The 20,427-nt window shown below is 37.6% G+C and overlaps 1 protein-coding gene across 18 annotated transcripts in view; it reads left to right on the top strand.

The window, feature by feature from the left end:
• DST (dystonin) overlaps positions 1–20,427 on the top strand; it is a 429,322-nt gene that overhangs the window by 178,924 nt on the left and 229,971 nt on the right. For all 18 annotated transcript variants that reach the window (XM_033103131.1, XM_033103108.1, XM_033103110.1 and 15 more), the window contains one exon: positions 15,956–16,017. In XM_033103131.1, coding sequence (XP_032959022.1) covers positions 15,956–16,017 — 62 coding nt within the window. The remainder of the gene's footprint in view (positions 1–15,955; positions 16,018–20,427) is intronic.

Here is a 20,427-nt window from a genome sequence, read left to right as displayed (position 1 = left end):
CATGTTTCCCCAAAAATATGACTTAGCTGCACAATCAGCTCTAATGTGTCTTTTGGAGCAAAAATTTATATAAGACCCAGTCTTATTATATTATATAAGACTGGTTATTGTATTATATATTATGTTATGCTATGTTATGTTATATTAGACCAGGTATCATATTATATTTATTATATTATATTATATTATATTATATTATATTATATTATATTATATTATATTATATTATACCGGGTCTTATAGTAAAATAAGACCGGGTCTTATATTAATTTTGCTCCAAAAGACGCATTAGAGCTGATTGTCCAGCTAGGTCTTATTTTCGGGGAAACACGGTAGGTAGTGTTGATGCCTAGATTTGGACTCATGTTTGTGTAGGTTCCTTGTCCTCCTGTCTTGCTGACTCGGTCTGTTCTCTTTCTTTCACAGCTACCTCCCATAGCCTACCAAATCCAGCAGACAGACAGACAGTGAACTGCATAGAGGGGGAATTCCTTTCATGTTTTAAAATCTAATGGTACCTAATTGCTTAATGAACTTAAGTGGGTATATATTTTCTAAATAGGGCATTGGTTGGGACAGGAAATAACATTAAGGTAAGAGGAAATCTGATTCAGAAATTAACAAGTCATAAAATTTCAAAGAAAACTGATAAATCATATACATTCACTAGAATTTGTTTATATTTTTATCTGAGCTCCTGGAGGTGTTACTTTGATCATTTTTGAGAGTATCTTAGGTTAATTTGAATTTTAAAGTGAATTGTTCTGTTTTCCTTACATATACTGTGGTTCCCTGAAAATAAGACCTAGCTGGACAATCAGCTCTAATGCGTCTTTTGGAGCAAAATTAATATAAGACCCAGCATATTATATTACATTATATTATATTATATTTTATTATATTATACCCAGTCTTATAGTAAAATAAGACCGGGTCTTATATTAATTTTTGCTCCGAAAGATGCATTAGATCTGATTGTCCGGCTAGGTCTTATTTTTGGGGAAACACAGTAGTAGTGATCATTGTAAAAGAAAAGTGTTCAAAACCAAAGACTTTAAAACCCAGATTATCTAAGGTATTCATAAGCATAATTGAATTATCTCATATATAAATAATATGGAAATGATATTTATTTAATTTGTTTTCATCAGTTTACATGGTAGCTGTGTGCTTTGGGATAGATTCTTAACCAGAGTTCTGAATCTGGAAAGAAAGGCTAAGATTGAAAACTTGAAAAGAACTCTAATTTCTTTAAGTTATTGTAGCACAGAAAAAGTAATTGCAGAAACTTCTGCCCATAACAGTGACTCAGAATGGCAGCAGTTAGATTATATAGAACATTTAAATGTTCTAGTAGCGTAATTATAATTGGAAGGTTCTTTATGTTCATGGTTTCAGAGGCTCTGGTAGGAGAAAGTAGGTTCAAAGCAGATTCTAGGAGTTTTATTTTCAATTCTTGGCCAATCGTGAGAACAGATATCAGTAAATTCCTCTTCAGAGCAGAACCCAATACCTCTTTGCTCCCAACCGATACTGTTGCTCCGATACTGGTTATCCACAGCCACACAGCCACTGCACTACAGTAAAGCATGGGATCTGATAATTGATTGGGGGAGGAGGGATGCAAGCAGGGGAGTAGATAGACAAAAAAGCATTTGTGCAGAGAGATTTATGGCGCCTATTGTTCTACACCATTTGTGCCTCAGCTTACTTAGCACACACATTCTATCCTTGTCTTATTTCTGGATTCCTGACAAGTGAAGGTAAAACCATGCTGCACTTTGTTCTGTGGCAGTTAAACTTCAAATAAGGATACCCTCTAAGCAGGGTAAATTCTGAACATATTTTATTATTGATTCTCCTTTCAAAGGCTTTCTACAGCCTCATAATTTTGTGTCCCAGCCTGGGCAACCATTTTCTGAAAAGGTTTCACCAGCTGTGGCTCTACCTCTTCTCCCTACCTCTAGGTTCTCCTCTTTCTTCTCCCCTTTTTTCTCCCCCCTCCCCTTCCCTTTCCCTTCACCTCTGTAGTCAGCAGCCTAAACTAATTTAAAAAAAGAAAAAGAAAAAAAGAGTAAACCTAATCATACCTGAAGTTTTTAGCTCTATTTTCAGATCTGAGTGGGGTTACTCTGGCCTGTGTCAGGTTTTTTTTTTTGTTTTTTTTTTCCTATATCATCTGTGGAGTACCAGAGCATTGAATATATAAAAGAACTTGAAACATGTGTATTCTCACAGTTATTAGTAAAAGTAATACTCTGTAGGGGAGGAAGAAACTTTACTCTTCTAGATTCTTCCAGCAAGTCAAATAATCAAATAGACTCAAGACAGATATTAACAAGAGAAAATGACCAAATTAATTACATACATACATGTAGTAACCCCGCCTATTAGAAAGAGCCAGAGACCCCACATACATGACAGGTTCAAAGACAGAATGTTAAAATGAGGTATACATGACATTCTGAGCTAAGGATAAGGTAAGACGCCTGGGGCTTCAAGAGGAGAGGAAGGTCATTCTCAGGACAAAAAGAGCAGGTGTTTCATAAGTAGAAGTTTTCCCTGCCCTACAGATAGGTCATAAAAAGTTATTTCTGGGACTAATTATTATGGCCAGGTCCCCTAATTTAAATTCTTTAAAGGAGAGGTGAAAGTTTCTCCTGAGGCTGCAGAGTCTCCATTGCCTTCAGCTCAAAATAATTCACATGCCAAATTATTGATTCTCCTTGGGGCACATCTTGGGGAGGCCGGTTCAGAACCCCTTCAACACAAATACATCTTCGTCAAAGATTCAAACTATCTAGAAATATGCAGAATATGAGATATGTTATACCAGTCCCCTCTCCTTCTAGCTTCTGTCTCTTCTGATGAAACTGTTCTTTCTCAATTTGATGTGCATCCTTTATGTAATATATATTTATTATTTTGCATTTTTTTCACTTAACTGTATATCTTGGAATCTTTTTCGTGTCACCATGTGCACGTTTTCCCTTATTAGTATTCTATAGGATGGGTGAATTACAATGCATTCATCTAGTGTCATTGACTGACATTTCAATGGCTTCAGATACTTTGTTACAGCAAACAGCTTTCTATGCTAGTCATACATACGCAAGTATTTCCTTCAAGTGGAATTGGTTCAAAAAATAAATGCATTTTAATATGTAGTGGGTACTGCCAAATTGTCCTCAGAAAAGTTTTTGTTGTTGTATACATTCACCAGTGTTGTTCAGGACTACCTGTTTCTCTGCATTAGTTATTATCATTCATATAAATTTATTTATGCCACTATTAAATCATTTGCTTGCAATTCCTGATTAGAAGGGTGCTTGAACATTTCCCCGTATCTTTATTGGCCATTTGCATTCCTTTTGTGAATTGTATGCTCGCATCATTTGTAATTGAGGAGGGGCTGTCTTTTTTTCTTAATCATTAATGGTAGGAGTTATTCATCTATTTTGGATATTCTTGGTGGGTATTATATAGGTAGCAGATATTTTTTTCAGTCAGTCATTTTTTTAACTCTATTTCTAGTATCTGCTATTACATCAGGGCATTGTCAAATTTGTCAGCCTTTATATGTTCAGTTTCTTCTGTTTTTTTCCATAACTTGTTTTGAAACAATTTTACTGTGCAACTATTTTAAAAAACATAGTTTTCTGTATTTTCTTATAATGGTTTTGTTTATTTTATTCTCATTTCTAATACTGTATAATTTGCTCATGTACTGCCAGCTAGTATAAACCTGAAGATTTTATTGTAACTGTATGTCTGAGATGCATTCGTAGTTCCATGCTTATCTTGAAATATCTCCTTTTTAAGCTATCTTCATTTCCTTGGAAGAAAGATTCCGAGTTTTTGAAACTGGAAAGAGTTTCATTATGAAGATTATAATTCAGATACGCCATTAACTCCTTTTTAAATGTGGGTTTTAACCAGGCTTAGTATCTAGCACAGAAGCTATAGATTGATATACTCTGGTCAAGGAGGGACTGCAGCAGAAATCAATGTCCATTTAATTTAGATTCAAATCCTAACAGATAATAGGTATACAAAATCAAAAAGCTCAGAAAATCATCGGGAATTTAAATTGGTGAAGCCAGTAATAAGAAAGGGACACCCCCAGAACCTTTTTGTGCTGTCAGTTCTTGTAGAAGAGGATGAATTCTGTTTAAGTCATGAAGAATTGAACTTTGAAAACGAAAGAAGAAAGCCTCTCTCAACCAAAGTTTTAAAGGATTTCTTTGCATCATTCAATAGCATGAGAATCTGCTGTTGCCAAAACTAATTACAGCAGAGGCAGAACAATACTTTATAGGTGATCAGCTATAGGCTTTGCAGTAATGACTAAGCTAAGAAATTACTGGGATATATCATTGGTATACTTTCCTCCATGGAGTCCTAAAATGTTTTGCAAACTTTATTTTTAATGATGGGTAATTTAATAGCGTCACTTCGGTGTAATTTTCCTAATAATAATTTTTTTTTTTTTAAACAAAACAGTAGAGAGGGAGGAGGTCTTGGTTAAGGCTCAGAGGTACTAAGTACCTTCGTCTAGGTCTGTAGTCCCACATGGGTAGGTCACAAACGCCAGTGGGGGAAAGATGGATTAACTGGAAAATGAACATCAGTTGTAGCTCTGTACTCACAGAAATAGACCATAATGAGGCTTCTCTGGGAATATTTGGTAATATTTTTAATTAAAATTTTTTTGTCTTCTTCTTACCCATTTCACCTCCAGACAAGTGATGTTGGCTGAGGCCCCTGTGGGTGATGGAGTTGTTACTAGGATGAGAGGCAGAGCCCCTGGGTGATGGTTGGGTGAGGGCGGAGGTGGGACCGGGTAGGGGAGGGATGGTTTGCAGCTGACCCGATCCATTCTTACCCTGCTCACTGGTCACCAGCTTACATTGTCCATGAGTTTTAGGAGCTGCTCTTTTCAGTAAGCCCAACTATTTCATCCAGCCAGTTTGCTTTCTTCTATAATGATAGAAACATTACAACTTTTCCCTTGCTGTTTTTACTGGCTTGTACTACAGAACTATTTCCGGGAAGTGGTAGAGAAACTGACTAGATTCCCTTCTTCTCTTTCCTCCCATCTTTTTTCCACACAACTCCAACACTTCGTATTTTCTTTTTTTCTTTTTTTAAGATAAATAGAGCCTTTGGAAAATTTGTATCTGATACTTATTAATAATAACACAGAAATCTCATCCTTGCCCTAAACTCTGATGTGACCTCCTAGTAAAGCATTGTGGTTACCCTTCCTCCATTCTTTAGAATCACTAATTTACAGAAGGTGAGTTCCATCTTTTGTGTAGACACACCACGGAAGGATGTGGCCAAGCCTAACTTTTTACTTTTTGTTTAAACTTTGTTTTAAAAAGTTAGCATTTTGTTTTCCAAGTATGAAATTATAATGTTGACATGCTTTTTGCAAGCTATGTACATCCTTTCTCCACCTTCTGCCCTTAGCTGCGTGGGCAAGTAAGTTATTTAACCTCTAAGTATGCCAGTTTGTTTCTTTTGTAAATGGGCATAATCTCACAGGGCTGTTGAGGATAATATGCAGTATATGTATGTTATGTGTGTATAACTGAGAATAATATCTGGCACATAGTAAGTGGTCCCCAAGTGTTGCTATTACTGTTATAATCCTCTTTCTGTGAAATAGGTGGGTCCAGGCTTTTCTGTAGTGGAGGCAAGGGCTCTAAAACAAAAACAAATAAAAACAAATAAAATCTGAAAGGAAGAGAAAGGAAGCGAAGGGTTACTTACTCATTAAGCATATACAGACTTTAAACTTCTCAACAGAAGTTGATACAATATTTTAATTTATGGTGTATTTACAATAGGGTTAGAAGTCATATGGATGCTTCAGAGCATGTTTGTAATAATCTCGCAGTGTCTTTTCCCTTGACATCAAATTTGCTGACTCCCTAATGCTGAAAATAAGTAGTGATCATGTTTTGTTTGTTGTTTGTTATTTTGGGCTTACTGCGTATACAGTTTCTGTTCAGGCAGGTCCATTTGTCCGATGTTTTGGACAAACATAGGAATATTGAAGAGTCTTTGTCTGTTGCTTCTATAGAATAAGGGTTCTCATTTCTTAACATTTTTTTCATTTCTTCATGCTTAAAAGTGACGTTCTTATAGAGACTCCTTGCTTTTTCTGTATTATTAGATTAGAGGTTCTATTGTTTGATGACAGAGAAAGGAAGAGTGGGTTTTGGAATCAGATTTAAGATCCCACTTAGGCTGGCTGTGAAATCCAGTTTCTTAATCTCTCGAAACCTTGGTTTTTGCATCTTTAAGATGAAGATGTACCATGCAACTTAAAGAATTTCTGTGAGATTCAAGTGAAAATACATTGCATGGAAAAGAATGCTTGATAGTGGTATTCCCCCTGAAGAATTATGTGTTTAGCCTATAAAATTGAGCTTTCCAAATCACTTTCTTAGCAGGCATATCAGAATGAGTTCAACGGGTTAGGCTGGGTATTGTTCTCTTTTCCAGGGGAATTCTGCCTGGGGTGTTGGAAGAGAGAATGCATGAGTTAGTGCAGCAGTGGAATCTAACATCCTATTGGTTTGCCTCACTGCCAAAAAAGTTAGAGACTCAAAACTCCCTTTTTAAGGAACTTCCTATAAACTTTAAGATTAAAAGGAGAAATAGAGAATTTAGTATTTTTTTAGTCATAGCTGTATGTGTCCCCTACAAAATAATGGAGGAGGCGGGCTTTGCTAAATGTTTGTTTAAAAGGAGGAGTTGACAAGTTTTCGGTTTTTAAGTGGGAGTGTCTAGTCAGTGTTTTCCTTTCTACATAGAAAGTTAACAAGACTCTGACACATCAGAGTTTCTACGGAAAGAGTGGAGGGAAATATTGGACAGATTTCCCACAGAATGATGGGGCAGCTGATGAAATATGATCCCGACTGGAACGCAAAGCTGGTGGGGCTGATGTGCTGCATGGGTTAGTAGTATCACCTGCGCTACCACTTTCATGTTTTCAGAACTGAGAAAGTCTCACTATCAGTGTTCGCTTGCTTCGTGGGAGCTTAGCAGGCAGACGGTAGGGCACCTTTCAGAAATCTTAGACAGCCTCGCACAACAACTTTGGAGGCTCCCTGGAGAGAACGTCCCCCTGTTGTTGTGCATAAGATATGTGTTTAAATAATTTCAATATTTATTATGTACGTGATGTGATAATAAGTGGTTTTAGCTTTGATTGGATTTTATTGAAACCTGTCTGTGTAGGTTGTAATAATCAGTATCTTTTTACACATTTGTTTGTTCCAAATTCTGTTATTCTTTGCATTCTGTGTCGTTATGTGTTTTCAGCCACGTGGTACATAAGTTGATCATAAATATATATTTTCATTTAAAACTTACTCTAGAAATAACTTTCCAGTAGAGGAGTGTTTTAAAATCTTATTCAGAAAAAAAACTGGATAGTCTGTAAAACCAATAGAATCAGTGTAAATCTCAAGAATGATTTATCCTTCTTGTTGTCATAGCTACATTTCCCTAAATACATAAATCTCCGCGTTAGGTCTCACTGAAATGAAATAAAGAACCATTATGAGACATATAATTGGAAAATTAGATGGTGTAATCTGGAAGACACCCTTTTGAAATAATGTATATTGAAAGTAGTAAATCATAGTCTCCCCAGACTTAAATTATTCCGATGATAAGTTACTTTCCTGAAGAAAGGTGTGGCCTTTAAAAACCACTTTCACTCTTTTCTCATTGTGGGAACCTTCTGGTGTTAAAGAACTTCCCTTGGTGTATTTGAATGGGACTCATCAGGATTTATCATGGTTTAAAAGAAAAGATTTGGGCTGTTATCATTAGAAAATGGTATAAGAATTTATGAATTATGTGTGTTATTTAATTGGCTTTAGTCTTTGTGCCTTACTTAAGTACTTTAGCTGTAGATCGTAATCCCTGGATATTACCTCAGTATTACTTGCCAAATATTTAGCACCCATCTTACATTTTCAGCACTACTTTTGAGCTTCTAGCTGTCACCACCACAAACGAAACTTCGGTAATCAAAATAATCTTTTTATAATTGTATTATTTAAGTTGAATGTCGCATTGGTACTTGGAGGTAAATTATTTGATTAAATCAGCTTTCTCGATATTTACCACCTGGACAAGAAATTAACCAAGTGATTGGCCTTTAGAATATATGTTCTACTTCATGTTCCTTAAAATATAGGACCAGTTTCTATTAATTTAGACAATAAGAAATAGATTTTATTAACTGTTATATGCCAAGAGGAGAGGATTTTATATAATACACGTAACATGTTAAATTTAACGAGAGTAAATTTGTTAGAGTTCATATTATTTTGTGATTGATTCAATAAGTTAATAAACTTGATACAGAAGCTGTCTATTCTTGAATTAGAAAGATTGTTAAATAATAATACATTTTAATGTTTTTTCTTGACAATTTTACATTAGGTTCCTAGATTATTAAATAGATGGGAATATATGAGTGTTGCCTAGGGAGTGGTCTTCCCCCTACCACCCCCCATTCTGTTTTCTTTTTGCTGGACGCGTAGAAAAGCACTGCTGAAAATGTGGTATGAGTAGCAGACTTTGGCACAGAGGTTCCATTGTTTGCGTTTACTTGTCCAAAGTTCACATCACACAGCAGGGCCCATTTCCCTAGCCCCCTGTCTGTGATGGAGGTGTGTTCAGCACTTCCATTTGAAAGATGACGGTATCTTGTGGTAGTGGAAGCAACTCTGGAGGGAATTACAGTTATGGGTTCTAACTACAGCTCTTTCAATCTGAAATTATTAAATCAGGGTTTCTCTTTGATGGAGAATTCTGTGCATGGTTGGCTTCTGTCTTGCTCCTCTACCTCAACTTCCTTTAAGCTCCACCTGACTGACCTGGGCAGAGTTGGTCTTTCTCTCATTTGTGTTCGCTTCCATGGTGAGTGCCACATCCTTTGTTCAGTTGACATGCCTATCACACTGCTTTCTTGTCAGATGCCCTCTCTGGATAACGAGCTCCGGAGAGCAAGAGCCAGTGCTTTTTCTGTCCAGCTGAGTGGTCCCAGCTCCATGTGGCACTAGGCTCATCCAAGGACCTGATAGATGCTGGAATGAATGAATACATGAGGAAAGTATAGAATCTGCATTTGATCTATAAGGAGGACTCTTCCTTGTTCTAGCCTTAGGTTCATTCTGAACTCTTTAGGAACAGCAAGGCTGAAAGATATTTAAGACACCATATATTGCTTTAAGAGATATAGTGGTATATCCACTCTGTTAAGTATATGAGTAATTACACATTGCTATTCTGACTTGGATTGTCCTTTTTGAAACATAATTTCACATCATGACATTTATTTGTTGAATGCATAAAAGCATTATGCTGTCTGCTATGGGGTAGACAAAGAGAAGTGAGGTGTAGATGATGCCCCAAAGAGGCCAACAGAGGAATTAATAAATATTTTGTGGATGATAATGTTGGTTGACAATTGTTAATGTCATTGTTCTTGGCAGAGTAGTTATAAGCAATGTGTCTGGGGACTTTCCATTGGGAAATTTAAGAATTTTAGCATAAATTCTGAGCTAAAATATTCAGATTCAACAAGCCTCTATCTTCTGGGTCTGCTATCTGCAATCTCTTCTTCAATTTTGTCATATTCAGTGTTAAGTCAAGAAATAGACTAGAAGTTTGGGGCATTGAAAAGGAATCTGTTACGGACAGACCAAATGATAGGCTATGTTTAGGATGTTTTTTTGTTGTTGTTGTTCATTTGTTTCTCCCTGACGATGGTAGGAAATGTCAAGGGTTTTGAGGAAGTACTTTGGAGAAGAAATGAAATACAAACTAGGATGTATGGTCCCTCCCGCTGCTCTTTCATGTTAGCATTAAAATGTAGGAGAGCTCTAAGTAATATGGCCTCACTGAGTAGCTTGGCAAGGAATTGAATGTAAACAAACCTTTGGATTGCTTTACTAAAATTTATTTAACTGTTTTCGTATCATTGAGCACTTTTTTTTTTTTGGCAAAACTTTTATTTCGCTGTTGTAAACAGTCTGATTTATATTCTCATAGATAAATTTTGTACACAACCATGATTATAGCTTTAGGATAAACTTTACAAGTAGACTTGCTGGGAGTGAAAATATAGGTAACATGCAATATCATAGTAGTTTCAGGTGTATTTGTCCAACATTTATATATTAATACCTAAAGAAGTGATCACCATGATAAGTCCAGCAACCATCTGACACTGTCCCACACTGTCACATGTTGTTGACTATATTCCCTATTATATACATTATACCCTATGATTTATTTGTTTTATACCTGGAAATTTGGACCCCTTGTTTCCCTTCACCTTCCCCTTTTTAATTTTTCAATTACAGTTGACATTCGTTATTATTTTGTATTAATTTCAGGTATACAACATAGTGGTTAGACATTCATATAATGTAAAAAGTGATCCGCCTAACTAGCCTAGTACCCACCTGGCACTATACGTAGTTATTACAATATTATTGACTATAGTCCCTATGCTGTGTTGTACATTCCTTATGCTATATCCTACATCTCCATGACTACTGTGTAATGACCGATTTGTACTTCTTAATCCCTTCTCCTTTTTCACCCACCTTCAATCCCACTCCCATCTGGCAACCATCAAAATGTTCTCTGTTTCTGTGAATTTTTTTTCTGTTTTTTCTGTTTTGTTTGTGCATTTATCTTGTTTTTTTTAGATAAATGAACAAACAGATCAGCGAAATTACATGGCATCAGTCTTTCTCTGTCGGACATACTCCACTTAGCAAAATACTCTCCAGGTCTATCCATGCCACTGCTGATGACAAGAAACCATTCCCTTCCATGGCTGAGAAATTTTCCATTGTATATATGTACCATCTCCTCTTTATTCATTCTTCCATTGATGGACAGGCTGCCTCCACATCTTGGCCATTATAAATAATGCCACACTGAACATATGGATGCACATGTCCCCTCGAAGTAGCATTTTGGGTTTCTTTGGCTATATACCCACAAGTGGGATTACTGAGTCCTTCTTTGTCTCTTGTTATAGCCGTTGTTTTAAAGTCTATTTTGTCTGGCATCAGTATTGATACCCCTGTTACTTTTTTTCATTTTCATTTTCATGAAAAATCTTTTTCCCATCCCTTTACTTTCAGTCTGTGTGAGTCTTTGGATCTGAAGTGAATTTCCTGTAGGCAGCATATGTAAGTCTTGTTTTCTCATCCATTCAGCCCTGCTCTCTTTTCATTGGAGCATTTAATCCATTTATATTTAAAGTAATTGTTGATAGATGTGTAGTTATTGCCATTTTATTATTCATATTTTTTATTTTTAAAATTTTGTTTTCATCTTAAATAAGTCCCTCTAACATATCTTGTAATACTGGTTTGGTGGGAATGAACTCCTTTAGCTTTTTCTTGTCGGGGAAGCTCTTTATTTGTCCTTTGATTCTAAATGATAGCTTTGCTGATAGAATAACCTTGGTTGTAGGTCCTTGATTTTCATCACTTTGAATATTTCCTGCCAATCCCTTCTGTCCTACAAAGTTTCTGTTGAGAAATCAGCTGATAATCTTATGGGAACTCCGTTGTAGGTAACTAACTGCTTTTCTTTTGCTGCTTTTAGGATTCTTTCTTTGTCTTTAATCTTTGACATTTTAATTATGATGTATCTTGGTGTTGGCCTCTTTGGGTTCATCTTGTTTGGGACCCTCTGTGCTTCCTGGGCTTGTACATCTATTTCCTTCATCAGGTTAGGGAAGTTTTGTGTTATTATTTCTTCAAATAGGTATTCAATTCCTTGCTCTCTCTCTTCTCCTTCTGGTACCCCTATAATGAAAATGTTGGTACACTTGATGTTGTCCCACAGGCCCCTTACACGATCCCTAGTTTTGGGATTCTTTTTTCTTCTTACTGTTCTGTTTGGGTGTTTTCTGCCACCTTATCTTCTAAGTTGCTGATTCGAACCTCTGCTTCATCTAATCTACTGTTGATTTCCTCTAATGTATTCTTCATTTCAGTTATTGTATTCTTTATTTCTGTCTGGTTCGTTTTTATGTTTCCTATTTCTATTTTTATGTTTCCTGTCTCTTTGTTGAAGTTCTCCTTTAGGTCGTTGAACATCCTATTACCAGTATTTTGAACTCTGCATCTGATAGATTACTTGTCTCCATTTTGTTTAGTTCTTTTTCTGGAGTTTTGTTTTGTTCTTTCGTTTGAGGCTTGTTTTCTTTGTCTTCACATTTTGGCTGCCTCCTTGTGTTTGTTTCTATGTATTAGGTAGGGCTGCTATGCTCCCAGTCTTAGTAAAGTTATCTTACTTAGTAGGTGTCCTATGGGGCCAGAGACCCTGATCACCAGAGCTGGGTGCTCCAGGTATGTCCCTTGTGTGGGTTGTGTGTATCTTTCTGTTGTAGTTGAGCTTTGGTTGCTGTTTGCAAGCGATTGGGAGGGATTGACCCTCAGACGATTGGTTGAGAGGAGTGGCCTTGACTACAGTGGAGGAGCTGGGTGCAGGGGCTGACCCTACAGAGCAGGATTCACTTTAGAAGGCTCTGGTGGCTGCCCAATGTACCCTTTGTGTGTGTTCTCCTCGAAGGCAGCCAGGTAATAATGTTCCAGCTCCTCTGAAGCTGGCCACTGGGTGTGCCAGTCCCGGGGCCTCCTGGGAGGAGACCTGCTGCAGCCAAGTTCAGCTGCAGCCTGTGTCCTCCCTGGGGTCACCTGGCATGAGCCACAAAGCAATCCACAGATGGTCACTGCCTGCACTGGGCTTGGAGATGGCGCAAGAGGCCAAGCCACAAACAGAGGCTGGCTGTCACTAGTGCCAGGCTTAGGGCTGCTCAGTCAGCTGTACAGGACATGCCAAAGCCAAATGTTGCTTGTTTGGGTTTTGTGAACATTTGAGACATTTTAGGAAAGTCTGACACATAACCCAAGACGGGAAAGCCACTGGAAGTGGCTTGGGTGTGCCTGAAAGTTGGGTGAGACAGGGTCTCAGGGAATATCCAGGACGGGGGAAGGAACAGTATTAGTCAGGTTGATGGAGATTCAGATATGGCGGCTGCTGGCGTCTGTATACCCAGGAGAGGGAGGGCTCAACAAAGAAACAATGGCTTCCTCCAGTTCCTCTGTCCAGGAGAAAGCTGCTCCACCAGGCCTTGCCCTGAAGCCAGACAATTTAGTTCCTACCTATATGTCCCTGGCACCTTTCAAGTTGCTGCCCCAGTGCTGGAGCTCAGAGCGAGCCCATCCATCAGTGAGTAAGTCCATGCACAGACCCTTAAAGAGGAGTGCTTGGGACTGGAACTTCCACGGTCTAACTCAGCCACAATCTTTGCTGATTTTCCCAGCCAAAAGTTATTGGGACTTCTCTACCAGCCACGGGAAACATGGGCTGGGAAGCCTAGTGTGGGGCTGGAACCCCTTGTTCCTCTGGGTGTGACCTTTGCAGCTGAGATATACCTCCTGATTTTTAATCATAGCATGTGGGTTGAGACCAGTCCATTCTGTGTCTCTGCCCTTCTTGCCAGTCTCAAGGTGGATTCTTTTTTTTTGTCCTTAGTTGTAGGACTTCAGTTCAGCTACACCTTAGGCCATTCCTAGTGATGGTTGTTTTGTAGTTTAGTTGTAATTTTGATGTGGTTGTGAGAGGAGGTAAGTACAGCATTTACCCACTCTGCCATTTTGACTAGAAATCACCACAGTATGTGTATTTTTAAGCCTTTTGATATTTATTGGCAAATTGTTCTAGAGCAGTGCTGTCTAGGAGAACTTTGTTTTAGAGCAGTGCTGTCCAAGAGAAATTTTTGTGATGATGTGAACATTCTATATCTGTACTTTCTAATATCTTAGCCATTAGTTCCATGTGACTACTGAGCACTTGAATTGTGAGTAGTGTAACCAAGAAAATTAATTTTAAATTTCATTTTGTTTTGATTAATTTTGATTAAACTTTGTGACTAGCCACATATTACAGTATTTAATAGTGAAGGTCTAGAAGATTTAAACCAAATTACTTTTGCACTAGTGATATATGAATGTTCCGTATCCTTGTCAGTATCAGTATGTTCATAAAATTTTGGCAACTTGATAGGTTAAAAAGCTTGATTTGTTATTTTATATTAATATTATTTGCTAGTGAGGTTCAGTACCTGTGGGAATTAATTTTTTCCATGGATTTCCTGTGTGCATATATTAAGAAGTTCATCTTTTTCTTTCTTCTACCATCTCACATCTGTTAGAATGGCTGTTATCAACAAGTAATAACAAGTGTTGGAGAGGATGTGGAGAAAAAGGAACCCTCATACACTGCTGGTGGGAATGTACATTGGTACAGCCACTATGGAAAACAGTATGGAGGTTCCTCAGATAATTAAGAATAGAATTACCATATGACACAGCAATCCCTCTTCTGGGTATCTATTCAAAAATATGTGAAAAAGTTTATTCAGAAAGATATATGTACCCCTATGTTCATTGCAGTATTATTCATGGTGGCCAAGACATGAAAACAACTTAAATGTCCTTTGACAGATGATTAGATAAACAAGATGTGGTATATATACACAATGGAATATAGAGGTATGAGAGGATAAAGGGGGTCAAATATATGATGAATACACAATGCAGTATATAGATGATTTATTATAGAATTGTGTACTTGAAACCTATATAATTTTATTAACCGACGTCACCCCCAAAAATTTGGTAAAAAATTAGTAACCTTGTCTCATAGATCTTTTTCCCAGCTGATTTACTTTAATAATATTTTTTGTTTGTATTTAAACTATTGTAAATTACATTAATACTTTTAATCAGTAAGACAAGCATTTCAAAGAAACTTTAGTCCCATTGAAATAGTTTAAGAGGGTTTAGGGATAAAGAATGAGAAAGAAAAGGAAGAGAGCAAGACATGTCTCACCCCAAGGGAAAGGATGGAGAACATTTGAACTGTGGTGAGAAGGATAGAAGACCACCAATGAAAAAGAAAAAGGTCTCCCCATATGCAGAGAGAAAGTAGGAAGGAAACAGGAAAGTAGGGAATTGCTGCCTAAGAACAGGGAGGAAGAAAGTAGCGTAGCTCTGAATGTTAGCTTTAGACATGGGAAGATCATGATTCTCTTTTAAAATAATAACTTGGTGAACCAGAATCTTCCAATACTTTTTCTTTTTAAATCCTAAGAAGCCTTCCCTCACCTTTCTCTGCGTTGTATCTGTAGTAGTAACCACAAGGGCAGTATCACTCTCAATAGTAAGGATCTAGTTGGGGTGTTTTCTTTTTTACCAGAGAATTTAAAACGGAATCTAGAAGAGAAGCTGTATGGCTAGTAATTAAACAAGAGTCCACTTCAAATCAAAAAACTGAATATAAGTCTTGCCTATTATCACAACTTTAAACTATTTGCTAAGAAAAAAGGAAAAGCAAAAAATAAACTATTTGCTGAATAATCGTGGACAAGTCTTTTAACCTCTTTAAGTCTTGGTCTCCTTTTCTGTAAAATGGGAATGAAACTACCTACCCTCCCTGTTATGGTTGTGAAGACCAAAAGCGACGTCATATGTGGTAAAGTGCTTAGGGAAGTTCAGTGCCAGGGCTCACTTGAAGTTGTAAAGTTTAGGTTAGACATTTTCATGGTGGTGGTGGTGGTGATGAGGGTTTATGGTAAAGAATGTACAGAGGACATTTGTTTAGTGGAGTAATGTTGGCAAATGCAACACTGGGAAGAGACCAGTCTGACAGATAGCTCTTGAACACTTTCTTACAGATAGCCTAAAGTTGCCAAATCTAACAAGAAAATTTGAATGCACTAAGCAGTATTTTTTGAATACTTTATTTTTTGTTTATATGCATAATCCAGTTAAAGTCTATTCATAGATTATATCAACTTTATATCTTTTTTCCTCCCTTCTAGATGAACGGGACAAAGTTCAAAAGAAAACGTTTACAAAATGGATAAATCAGCATCTCATGAAGGTCAGTTTATATTTCTTTCACATCTTGGAATTGTTTTGCATACTTTAATTTATTGTGCAGTAATTGATTGTATATCTCTGAAGCACAGCTTTTCAATATCAACTTGAAAATTTAAATTCTAGAGCATTTCACATGCATTTTAGGCATCTATAATTATTTGGTGTGTGGCCTGTGGGTAAGAATGGAGATGGGAAGATAAGTACCAAGTGATTACAGTGTATTCTGTGACATTAGTAAAACCTATTATTATTGGACTGTAAAAAGTCTCAGCAGTGTAAGAAATATGTAAATATTTACATGTTAGGGCATAGAAAAACTGTAATTCTTGGTAAGATTTTTTTCTTTCAAGATTCAAACCAAGTTCTGGCATCAGATTTATGTGGATGGCAAAGGGTTAGATGAGAATAAAGGTGTATTGTAGAAACAGAAGTCTAGAGTCATTTTATTTTTTGTACTGTGTACGACCCAGAAATTGGTACTCACGTATACATTTCTCTGCCTGTGAAGCACTTAATAGTTGCGGTTCTTAAAATAATATTTATTTGTGTGTTATTTTGTATCAGATTTGAGAATCTGATACAAGCTCTCCAGAAAAATACACATGTACACAAAATTTGCATCCAATTTCTTGGTTATTTGATCATATTGAAGCCCATCTGTAAATCTCAGCTAAAGAACCATAGGAATTCACAATGAACTATTAGTCACTTTTCCCCACTTTTATGGACAGTTGTATATTGGAAATAGGTAATGTTTTAAGTCTAATGTTGGGGACTTGGAAAGAGTTTTCTCCACACAGAAACATTGTTTCAAATGTGGTTATATTCTTAAGCTATCCTCCAATGCCTATTTAAACCGTCATGTAGCATTGGAGTGTTACCAATAATGTCATAGCATCTAGTAACCTTCTATAAAAGCGATGTTTATTTCGGGGGCATATCAGAATTACTGAGAGGCATTTTAGTTTTCTCTCTTTCATCGCCTACTGACAGGCCTTTCCCCAATTCTGATAGGTCCTTCAGGGAGGCCATGTCAGCCACTCCCCAACTGAGAATCAGTTCTGTAAGGGAGCTTCTATTACTACCGAGAGCTAAATCCTCTGGTGTGTTGGCAAGAGATAAAAGGTTGAAATCCTTTGCTTCATGATCCTTTTGTGAGGAAATGTGTTGTGAATTCTAGTGACGGACACCAGCAGTTTACCCTCCTCTCGTCCAAGCTTTTGTCCCATCCCACGTGTCCCATGCGCAGCGTGAGTGGGACTATTTCCCATAGACTAGGGTAGATACAGGCTGATGTGAGCATCAGGACGTGAACCTTTGGAGCTGAAGGCTCTGACAGGATTTTCCTGTTTCTCAGGGGCATCCAGGGGAGCAAGATTTTTGAGGAAGAGGTGCCCCTGTGGTGGCTGGGTATCTAGGGGTGCGCATATGGGGACACAGAGAGTTGTCTCATGTCTTGTGGAGTGTGACTGTTATGGTTTCAGGTAGGTAATCAAGCCACAACCACTGGCAGGGGACATCAGAGAGAAGCAGAATCACAAATGAGGGTGGCTGCCATGGGAACCGTAGAACTGGCACTAAACAGACATTTATTGGGAGCCTGCCATGTGTCAGGCACGTTGGACTGGACCATTCATCTTACGAGTAGCTCCCAAATTGGATGATTGAGTATAAGGAGACTGACTGCCTTTGCTAACAGTGTCAGAACGTTAGTTCTGACTAATGCAGTTGAGGACAAAGGCTGTATTACTCCTAGGGCCCATCCAGTGCCTGGCAAGAGTATTCTAACTGTGTGTAACACTCATTGCATACATTTAATTGTTCCGACAACCTGCCAAGGTGGTTTAATTCAGTGGTTACACACACGTAGCCTTCAGAGTCAGATAGCAAGGGTTGAAATCGTGATTTACCTAGAATGTGCAACTTTATTTGATAAAACGACAAATCTCAAAGATGTAAATCTTAATTTTGCTGCCACAGAGTAAGCATTGGGAAAACAAATATTTTAGGCACAACGGCCAATGGGTAGATGCCAGTCCAACTGATTAGGGTTACAGTCAAATTAACTTGTTTCTTTGAAGTCAGAATGTAAGATTAGCTCTTATTAAATGAAAAGCTGTTTTAGGGAAGGGGGAAGTTAAACAGTATAGTCCTGGCTAACTCCCACCGTTAGCTGCTTACATTCTTGTTCTATTTTGTTCTGGAATCAGCTCTAGTCTTTCCTTACAATCTTAAGAATTATGCACTGAAATTAGAGAAAAGAGAAAAGGGGTGAGGGAGGAGGTTCAAAGGGGGAAAGAGGAGACGAATGGCTGCCTTTGTGCAGTGAGGGCACTTTCCTCGCAGCGCTGGGGTCATGTATTGGGACGGCCCTAAGGGGTGAGGATCTGGAGACTCTGTCCTTGGCTTAGCTGTCTGGGAGTGCTGACTCAGGCTAGGCATGTGTTCTCCACCATTTGAAATAATTCTTAAAAATGTTGCCCATTCTAAATTATTATTTTATTGCCATTTAATATTATTTCATTGTTCCTGTTCTAGTAGTTAAGCCCTAGCAATTAAGGCTCTAAAGAAAACTGTTTTTGGTAGTTCTGTTCCTTTGGTCAGTGAGGTGATTGAGAGGTTAGTCCCAGAACAGACTTTTCTTCACTGGCTTTTCCTTTTCACTTTATAATTGTATAGTCTGCTAACTCAGAGCATATCATCTTTGAAAGAAGATTGTCTCCTACAGTTATCAGTCTGTGATGTGTAAGCCAAAGATGGGAGGCAGCAAGGGGTCAGGAAGACAGGGAGTTGTGTCCAGGCTTTGCAGTTTATTATTCGTGTGACTTTAACCTTCTTAGGCCCTCACCTGTAAAATGGTAATGATAAGGAAGTGCGAGGGTTTAAATGAGATACTCTATCAAAGCATAAAGCATGGTTTTTTGCATATTGTAAGCTCTCAATAAATGAGAACTTACGGTATAAAGAGTAGATTGACTTGCATGGCTTCAGACAAAATAGTAAAGTGGATGGAAGTCGCCTTTGGTGGCCTGCTTGCCTGTCTTATCTAAATCCCTGTTCTTACCTTCAGTATTATCCCTTTTAGTTTATTCATTGTAGAAAAAGCTGGGGTGTGGGGTTCAGAACCTCCTAAGGAGATAGATTGTCCTGTTGAGGTAATCCTGTTAGCTATAGCTTCCTCCCTCCCTACACACCCCTGCCTGGTCGTTATGGGGCCCAAAAGCTGTTTTTCACTCCTCCCCACACTCTCCTCACAGGAAGGGAGTCAAAGAAGACTCTGAAGATTCTGAAAGGTTCTGAAAGGTTGACAGCTTTTGGTTCTCAGTTCTCATTTCACTTAGACCTACACTGGGAGGGCACCTTCCAAATCCTCTGGTTGGCTTCCCTCATTTAACAGAAGGGGAGACTCTCCCCAGCTACTCACTGGTGGAGTTGCACCAGAAGTCATGGAATGAGAACGTGAATTAGAATGAGGGATTGTGTGGGGTTTGGCTTCTCTGCACTGTGGTAGGTTGCAGATCTGCCAGCAGGTTCCTTTTGGCTATGAGATTGTGTTTACTTTTCTCTACCTCATCGGTTCAGCTATTCGCTAATTAAACCCCTTGATTTAGGAAGTTATGATTTATACAGCTGTAAAAGAGCATATAGCCAGTGCCTGGGGGATGATTCTGGCATGGTCGATTTTTAAAGGTTTAGATGACTGAGAAAAGTAAACATTGTGGAGCTTTTAAATGATTGCTTAAGTTAGTATTCTGTCCATGTGTGTAAACATTCGTTCCTTAAAATATTTGCTTAGGACTTTTTTTAAATGTATTTTTCTCCAGAAAAAAAATTGATATAGCCTTCTTTTATATTTATCAGAGCTAAAATTACATTTGTTTAAAGTGAAAAGATTGCTCAATTAAAACTTATTTTTGTTGGTGAGCAGATGTCTCTGGCTTTTTTCCAAATGTATTTAAATTTTGGTGTTCTGGTATTTGAGTTGTTTGACTAAGCCTGTCCTTAAACTGATTGTTCTGGCAAGATGTTTTCTTTTTGATTCATCATTCTTCAGAGTACTTTTAAGAATAAGTTCAGTTAACATGCTCAAGTCTGCTGCCTCTACAAGTCTCTTACCACACTGAGTAGACCAATTGTTTACCTTGCAAATTATGGTTGCTAGGTAAACCATTGGTGTCAGTAACATGTATTATTCTTTAACATAATTTTCATTATTGTACCAAAACCTGAACTGGTTGTTTTTGAAAATTCCTGTGACTTCGGTTAACTAAATTTTACCCAGATAATTGTTCTAAAATATAAAATTGATACATACTTTTTATTATTTACAATATTTATTTATGCCCATTCTATATAATGCACTTTATAAACTAGAGGGTCTTATATCACTATTTAGTTTTTGTGATTACTG

This window comes from Rhinolophus ferrumequinum, chromosome 3 (assembly GCF_004115265.2).
Source record: "Rhinolophus ferrumequinum isolate MPI-CBG mRhiFer1 chromosome 3, mRhiFer1_v1.p, whole genome shotgun sequence".
Taxonomy (NCBI): Eukaryota; Metazoa; Chordata; class Mammalia; order Chiroptera; family Rhinolophidae; genus Rhinolophus; species Rhinolophus ferrumequinum.
This window is presented reverse-complemented; position numbering and strand designations above follow the sequence as displayed.